Source organism: Pristiophorus japonicus, chromosome 20 (genome assembly GCF_044704955.1).
Source record: "Pristiophorus japonicus isolate sPriJap1 chromosome 20, sPriJap1.hap1, whole genome shotgun sequence".
Taxonomy (NCBI): domain Eukaryota; kingdom Metazoa; phylum Chordata; class Chondrichthyes; family Pristiophoridae; genus Pristiophorus; species Pristiophorus japonicus.
The window spans coordinates 98,506,487-98,515,685 of NC_091996.1; the positions used below are offsets into that span (position 1 = coordinate 98,506,487).

Genomic DNA, 9,199 nt, shown 5'->3' on the forward strand with positions numbered 1-9,199 from the left:
GTGACAGGGACTGTGGCTCCCGTATTGGACTGTTCAGTCACCTGAGGACTCATGCTCAGAGTGGGAGCAAGTCTTCCTCGATTCCGAGGGACTGGCTGTGATGATGATGAGTAAATGGGGGGTAAACGTTAATTACACTGGTCTGCATGTTGGTAACTAGGAGATTTAAATTGGAGATGATCACCAAAAGAACAAAAGGAGAGGAATCTATCTTGGGTTATAGTGCAAAATAGGCAATAATCGACAGCCCATTGTACTCCGCCCGATTTTTATGTCCATTAAATGGGAACAGAAAATCAGGCACAGCTTAAAGTAAGTACCACCCAGGACAATGTTCCACCCTAACACCTTTGCTGCCTGCAGAAATGGACCGTAACTGGAGACATGAATCTGTCTTTTCTACTTTCCAGATATTGATGAATGTGGTTTTCGCTGGGAAAGGGAGACGCCTTGTCACCATTTCTGTCACAATTATATCGGAGGATATCAGTGTTACTGTCGCCAAGGATACAGTCTCCACAGTGACAGGAAAACGTGCAAAGGTAATGTGGGCGAAGAGAGTTCCGACCACCTTTGATTGGTATGAATACGCCATCACAAATGTTTTGGGAAAGGACAGGCTAAGGTTGAGCTAGACATAGCACTATTCCATTATTAATAGTGTTCTATCACAATAAGCCTACATATTACAGGTGGCAATATTTCCAAACACGTATTCCCTAGGTAAACTATTTCAACACTATCCTTAGCTGGATTAACATTAATTCATCAAAGACCAATTGCAGCCCACTGAAAGTAAATGGCAGTGAGATATTCTGCTGCAAAGACAATGGCATTGATATTCCTGAACAGTTAGATGAACTTCACCAATGGGCACTCCTGATGGGGATTGTAATCATTTCCTCATGAGTAATGGTTGATGTTTTTTTTCCAGCCGTGGAGTGCAGCATTCCTGAAGATCTTGAAAATGGCAGTTATGAACACATTAATGGCCATAATGTGACCCTGATCACCACAGCCATCAGCTACAAATGCAATCAACATTATTATCTAATGGCAGGTGGTGTAAATGGTGAGTCTGAAGAGAAGACAAATGAAACATAACGAAGGCAGTAGACACAGAGACACATACACACACAGAAACACACTTCAGTTACGAGGATAGACTGGAGAAGCACGGTTAGTTCTCCTCAGAGCACAGAAGGTTAAGAAGTAATTTGATAGAGCTGTCCAAAATCATGACGGGTTTTGCTAGACTAAATAAAGAGGAACTGTTTCCAGTGGCAGAAAGGTCGGTAAGCGGGAACACAAATTTAAGGTGATTGGCAAAATAACCAGAGGTGATGTGAGAAAACAGTCTTTTACACAGCGAGCTGTTGTAATCTAGAAGGCACTGCCTGAAAGGGTGTGCAAGCAGATAAGAACATAAGAACAACATAAGAATTAGGAACAGGAGCAGGCCATCTAGCCCCTCGAGCCTGCTCCACCATTCAACAAGATCATGGCTGATGTGGCCGTGGACTCAGCTCCACTTACCCGCCCGCTCCCCGTAACCCTTAATTCCCTTATTGGTTAAAAATCTATCTATCTGTGACTTGAATACATTCAATGAGCTAGTCTCAACTGCTTCCTTGGGCAGAGAATTCCACAGATTCACAACCCTCTGGGAGAAGAAATTCCTTCTCAACTCGGTTTTAAATTGGCTCCCCCGTATTTTGAGGTTGTGCCCCCTAGTTCTAGTCTCCCCGACCAGTGGAAACAACCTCTCTGCCTCTATCTTGTCTATCCCTTTCATTATTTTAAATGTTTCTATAAGATCACCCCTCATCCTTCTGAACTCCAACGAGTAAAGACCCAGTCTACTCAATCTATCATCATAAGGTAACCCCCTCATCTCTGGAATCAGCCGAGTGAATCGTCTCTGTACCCCTTCCAAAGCTAGTATATCCTTCCTTAAGTAAGGTGACCAAAACTGCACGCAGTACTCCAGATGCGGCCTCACTAATACCCTATACTGTTGCAGCAGGACCTCCCTGCTTTTGTACTCCATCCCTCTCGCAATGAAGGCCAACATTCCATTCGCCTTCCTGATTACCTGCTGCACCTGCAAACTAACTTTTTGGGATTCATGCACAAGGACCCCCAGGTCCCTCTGCACCTCAGCATGTTGTAATTTCTCCCCATTCAAATAATATTCCCTTTTACTGTTTTTTTTCCCAAGGTGGATGACCTCACACTTTCCGACATTGTATTCCATCTGCCAAACCTTAGCCCATTCGCTTAACCTATCTAAATCTCTTTGCAGCCTCTCTGTGTCCTCTACACAACCCGCTTTCCCACTAATCTTTGTGTCATCTGCAAATTTTGTTACACTACACTTTGTCCCCTCTTCCAGGTCATCTATGTATATTGTAAACAGTTGTGGTCCCAGCACTGATCCCTGTGGCATACCACTAACCACCGATTTCCAACCGGAAAAGGACCCATTTATCCCGACTCTCTGCTTTCTGTTCGCCAGCCAATTCTCTATCCATGCTAATACATTTCCTCTGACTCTGCGTACCTTTATCTTCTGCAGTAACCTTTTGTGTGGCACCTTATCGAATGCCTTTTGAAAATCTAAATACACCACATCCATCGGTACACCTCTATCCACCATGCTCATTATATCCTCAAAGAATTCCAGTAAATTAGTTAAACATGATTTCCCCTTCATGAATCCATGCTGTGTCTGCTTGATTGCACTATTCCTATCTAGATGTCCCGCTATTTCTTCCTTAATGATAGTTTCAAGCATTTTCCCCACTACAGATGTTAAACTAACCGGCCTATAGTTACCTGCCTTTTGTCTGCCCCCTTTTTTAAACAGAGGTGTTACATTAGCTGCTTTCCAATCCGCTGGTACCTCCCCAGAGTCCAGAGAATTTTGGTAGATTATAACGAATGCATCTGCTATAACTTCTGCCATCTCTTTTAATACCCTGGGATGCATTTCATCAGGACCAGGGGACTTGTCTACCTTCAGTCCCATTAGCCTGTCCAGCACTACCCCCCTAGTGATAGTGATTGTCTCAAGGTTCTCCCTTCCCACATTCCTGTGACCAGCAATTTCTGGCATGGTTTCTGTGTCTTCCACTGTGAAGACCGAAGCAAAATAATTGTTTAAGGTCTCAGCCATTTCCACATTTCCCATTATTAAATCCCCCTTCTCATCTTCTGAGGGACCAACATTTACTTTAGTCACTCTTTTCCATTTTATATATCTGTAAAAGCTTTTACTATCCGTTTTTATGTTTTGCGCAAGTTTACCTTCGTAATCTATCTTTCCTTTCTTTATTGCTTTCTTAGTCATTCTTTGCTGTCGTTTAAAATTTTCCCAATCTTCTAGTTTCCCACTAACCTTGGCCACCTTATACGCATTGGTTTTTAATTTGATACTCTCCTTTATTTCCTTGGTTATCCACAGCTGGTTATCCCTTCTCTTACCGCCCTTCTTTTTCACTGGAATATATTTTTGTTGCGCACTATGAAAGAGCTCCTTAAAAGTCCTCCACTGTTCCTCAATTGTGCCACCGTTTAGTCTGTGTTTCCAGTCTACTTTAGCCAACTCTGCCCTCATCCTACTGTAGTCCCCTTTGTTTAAGCATAGTACGCTCGTTTGAGACATTACTTCCTCACCCTCAATCTGTGTTACAAATTCAACCATACTGTGATCACTCATTCCGAGAGGATCTTTTACTGGGAGATCATTTATTATTCCTGTCTCATTACACAGGACCAGATCTAAGATAGCTTGCTCTCTTGTAGGTTCTGTTACATACTGTTCGAAGAAACAATCCCGTATGCATTCTATGAATTCCTCCTCCAGGCTACCCCGTGCGATTTGATTTGACCAATCGATATGTAGGTTAAAATCCCCCATGATTACTGCCGTTCCTTTTTCACATGCCTCCATTATTCCCTTGATTATTGCCCGCCCCACCGTGAAGTTATTATTTGGGGCCCATAAACTACACCCACCAGTGACTTTTTCCCCTTACTATTTCTAATCTCCACCCACAATGATTCAACATTTTGTTCATTACAGCCAATATCATCTCTCACAACTGCCCTGATATCATCCTTTATTAACAGAGCTACCCCACCTCCTTTCCCTTCTTGTCTATTTTTGCGAATTGTCAGATACCCCTGTATGTTTAATTCCCAGTCTTGGCCACCCTGCAATCACGTTTCTGTAATGGCCACCAAATCATACCCATTTGTAATGATTTGTGCCGTCAACTCATTTACTTTATTTTGAATGCTGCGTGCGTTTAGGTAGAATGTTTTAATACTAGTTTTTAAACCATGATTTTTAGTTTTGACCCCTCCTGCAGCCCCTTTATATTCAGTGGCCCTTTTTGTTTTTTGCCTTGGGTTTCTCTGCCCTCCACTTTTACTCATCTCCTTTCTGTCTTTTGCTTTTTTCTCCTTTTTGTTTCCCTCTGTCTCCCTGCATTGGTTCCCATCCCCCTGCCATATTAGTTTAACTCCTCCCCAACAGCACCAGCAAACACTCCCCCTAGGACATTGGTTCCGGTCCTGCCCAGGTGCAGACCGTACTGGTCCCACCTCCCCCAGAACCGGTTCCAATGCCCCAGGAATTTGAATCCCTCCCTGCTGCACCACTGCTCAAGTCACGTATTCATCTGCGCTATCCTGCGATTCCTACTCTGACTAGCACGTGGCACTGGTAGCAATCCCGAGATTACTACTTTTGAGGTCCTACATTTTAATTTAGCTCCTAGCTCCTTAAATTCGTCTCGTAGGACCTCATCCCTTTTTTTTTAATCTATATCGTTGGTACCAATGTGCACCACGACAACTGTCTGTTCACCCTCCCTTTTTAGAATGTCCTGCACCCGCTCTGAGACATCCTTGACCCTTGCACCAGGGAGGCAACATACCATCCTGGAGTCTCGGTTGCGGCCGCAGAAACGCCTATCTATTCCCCTTACAATTGAATCCCCTATCACTATTGCTTTCCCATTCTTTTTCCTGCCCTCCTGTGCAGCAGAGCCAGCCATGGTGCCATGAACTTGGCTGCTGCTGCCCTCCCCTGATGAATCATCGCCCTCAACAGTACTCAAAACGGTGTATCTGTTTTGCAGGGGGATGACCACAGGGGACCCCTGCACTACCTTCCTTACACTGCTCTTCCTGCTGGTCTTCCATTCCCTATCTGGCTGTGGATCCTTCACCGGCGATAAGACCAACTCGCTACACGTGCTACTCACGTCATTCTCAGTATCGTGGATGCTCCAGAGTGAATCCACCCTCAGCTCCAATTCCGCAACGCGGTCCGTCAGGAGCTGGAGGCGGATACACTTCAATAGTAACATTCATAAGAGAATTGAATAAATATTTGAACAGAAAAAAATTTCAAGGCTATGAGGAAAGAGCAAAATAGTTGGCCGAGTGGGCCTCCTTCCATGCTGTATCAGTCCCTGATTCTAAGCACAAACACAGACACAGGATGGTGTCACACTCACTGCCACAGGTAACCTCACTCCAAGTCATCAAGCTCTGACTCTGAGTGGGGATTCGTACTGCAAGTTTGGTGAAGTGAGGATCACTTGATAGGGAGTCTAAGCTTGCAATGTTCATGTTCCAGAAAATATGATCATGTTTTCTTCTTCTTTAAATCACCTTCTTCATCATTATCTTCATATCATCTTCATCATCATTATCTTCTTCATCATCATCTTGTTCATCATTCAGGCCAGATCCAAGATCACCCCAACCTCTGTCGTCGAGCTACAGTACGCGGACGACGCCTGCGTCTGCGCACATACAGGGGCTGAACTCCAAGTCATAGACAACATATTCAGTGAGGCGTAGGAAAGCCTGGGCCTTACACTAAACATCCGTAAGACAAAGGTCCTCCACCAGCTTGTCCCCGCCGCACAGCACTGCCCCCCAGTCATCAAAATCCATGGCACGGCCCTGGACAACGTGGACCATTTCCCATTCCTCGGGAGCCTCTTATCAACAAGGGCAGACATTGATGAGGAGATTCAACACCGTCTCCAGTGCGCCAGTGTAGCTTTCGGCCGCCTGAGGAAAAGAGTGTTCGAAGACCAGGCCTTCAAAACTGCCACCAAGTTCATGGTCTACAGGGCTGTAGTAATACCCGCCCTCCTGTATGGCTCAGAGACATGGACCATGTACAGCAGACACCTCAAGTCGCTGGAGAAATACCACCAACGATGTCTCCGCAAGAGCCTACAAATCCCCTGGGAGGGCAGACGCACCAACGTTAGTGTCCTCAACCAGGCCAACATCCCCAGCATCGAAGCACTGACCACACTCGACCAGCTCCGCTGGGAGGCCACATTGTCCGCATGCCAGACACAAGACTCCCAAAGCAAGCGCTCTACTCGGAACTCCTTCACGGCAAACAAGCCAAAGGTGGGCAGAGGAAACATTTCAAGGACACCCTCAAAGCCTCCCTGATAAAGTGCAACATCCCCACCGACACCTGGGAGTCCCTGGCCAAAGACCACCCTAAATGGAAGAAGTACATCCGGGAGGGCACTGAGCACCTCGAGTCTCGTCGCCGAGAGCGTGCAGAAACCAAGCGCAGGCAGCAGAAGGAGCGTGCGGCAAACCAGTCCCACCCTCCCCTTCCCTCAACCACTGTCTGTCACACCTGTGACAGAGACTGTAATTCCCATATTGGACTGTTCAGTCACGTAAGAACTCACTTTTAGAGTGGAAGCAAGTCTTCCTCGATCCCGAGGGACTGCCTATGATGATGATGTTCATTATTATCTTTTTCATCATCATCATTGTCTTCAGCATTATCTTCAGCATTATCTTCTTCAGCATTATCTTCTTCATCAGCATTATCTACAGCATTATCTTCTTCAGCATTATCTTCTTCAGCATTACCTTCTTCATCAGCATTATCTACAGCATTATCTTCTTCAGCATTACCTTCTTCAGCATTATCTTCTTCAGCATTACCTTCTTCAGCATTATCTTCTTCAGCATTATCTTCTTCAGCATTACCTTCTTCATCAGCATTATCTACAGCATTATCTTCTTCAGCATTATCTTCTTCAGCATTACCTTCTTCATCAGCATTATCTACAGCATTATCTTCTTCAGCATTACCTTCTTCAGCATTATCTTCTTCAGCATTACCTTCTTCATCAGCATTATCTACAGCATTATCTTCTTCAGCATTATCTTCTTCAGCATTACCTTCTTCATCAGCATTATCTACAGCATTATCTTCTTCAGCATTACCTTCTTCAGCATTATCTTCTTCAGCATTACCTTCTTCAGCATTATCTTCTTCAGCATTATCTTCTTCATCAGCATTACCTTCTTCAGAATTACCTTCTTCAGCATTATCTTCTTCAGCATTATCTTCTTCATCAGCATTACCTTCTTCAGCATTACCTTCTTCAGCATTATGTTCTTCAGCATTATCTTCTTCATCAGCATTACCTTCTTCAGAATTACCTTCTTCAGCATTATCTTCTTCAGCATTACCTTCTTCAGCATTACCTTCTTCAGCATTATCTTCTTCATCAGCATTACCTTCTTCAGCATTATCTTCTTCATCAGCATTACCTTCTTCAGAATTACCTTCTTCAGCATTATCTTCTTCAGCATTACCTTCTTCAGCATTACCTTCTTCAGCATTATCTTCTTCAGCATTATCTTCATCGGCATTATCTTCTTCAGCATTATCTTCATCGGCATTATCGAGATAACTGACCTATTTTGAATTGACCAGGATGGGTTTTGAGAGCAGAATTCTGCAATTGTAGCTCAGCAATGAGATAACATGGCTTCATGTTTAAGCCACCAAAAAAAGATCTTGACTGCCTTCAGCTTGTGCCCTGCTCTCATGTGTTCTCACAATGCATGTTAACATAGAAACATAGAAAATAGGTGCAGGAGTAGGCCATTCGGCCCTTCGAGCCTGCACCGCCATTCAATGAGTTCATGGCTGAACATGAAACTTCAGTACCCCATTCCTGCTTTCTCGCCATACCCCTTGATCCCCCGAGTAGTAAGGACTTCATCTAACTCCTTTTTGAATATATTTAGTGAATTGGCCTCAACAACTTTCTGTGGTAGAGAATTCCACAGGTTCACCACTCTCTGGGTGAAAAAGTTTCTCCTCATCTCGGTCCTAAATGGCTTACCCCTTATCCTTAGACTGTGACCCCTGGTTTTGAACTTCCCCAACATTGGGAACATTCTTCCTGCATCTAACCTGTCTAACCCGTCAGAATTTTAAACATTTCGATGAGATCCCCTCTCATTCTTCTGAACTCCAGTGAATACAAGCCCAGTTGATCCAGTCTTTCTTGATAGGTCAGTCCCACCATCCCGGGAATCAGTCTGGTGAACCTTCGCTGCACTCCCTCAATAGCAAGAATGTCCTTCCTCAGGTTAGGAGACCAAAACTGTACACAATACTCCAGGTGTGGCCTCACCAAGACCCTGTACAACTGTAGTAACACCTCCCTGCCCCTGTACTCAAATCCCCTCGCTATGAAGGCCAACATGCCATTTGCTTTCTTAACCGCCTGCTGTACCTGCATGCCAACATTCAATGACTGATGTACCATGACACCCAGGTCTTGTTGCACCTTCCCTTTTCCTAATCTGTCACCATTCAGATAATAGTCTGTCTCTCTGTTTTTACCACCAAAGTGGATAACCTCACATTTATCCACATTATACTTCATCTGCCATGCATTTGCCCACTCACCTAACCGATCCAAGTCGCTCTGCAGCCTAATAGCATCCTCCTCGCAGCTCACACTGCCACCCAACTTAGTGTCATCCGCAAATTTGGAGATACTACATTTAATCCCCTCGTCTAAATCATTAATCTACAGTGTAAACAGCTGGGGCCCCAGCACAGAACCTTGCGGTACCCCACTAGTCACTGCCTGCCATTCTGAAAAGTACCCATTTACTCCTACTCTTTGCTTCCTGTCTGACAACCAGTTCTCTCACAGCTTCATACAGAACCTTCAGTTATACTGCAAGGAGAAAAAGACATTGCAGAATACTTGGCAACACGAAACTAAAACCGCGATCAATGGCTCCTGGTTGTTGTATCTGAGGCGAAGTGAAACTCAAGTTCTTATGTCCTTCACTAGTATCCCAAAACCTGCACAGCTGGGCA

The 9,199-nt window shown here is 44.6% G+C and overlaps 1 protein-coding gene across 1 annotated transcript; it reads left to right on the plus strand.

Moving 5' to 3' along the window:
* Positions 1 to 6,793: 6,793 nt before the first annotated feature.
* On the plus strand, positions 6,794 to 7,780 carry LOC139232847 (NADH-quinone oxidoreductase subunit N-like). Its single transcript, XM_070863339.1, has one exon. It carries the CDS (start codon positions 6,794 to 6,796, stop codon positions 7,778 to 7,780), a length of 987 nt encoding a protein of 328 aa, XP_070719440.1.
* The last annotated feature ends 1,419 nt before the right edge of the window (positions 7,781 to 9,199 follow it).

Coding starts and splice junctions, on each gene's coding strand:
- LOC139232847 (XM_070863339.1), top strand. CDS start 6,794: ATGATGATGTTCATTATTATCTTTTTCATCATCATCATTGTCTTCAGC.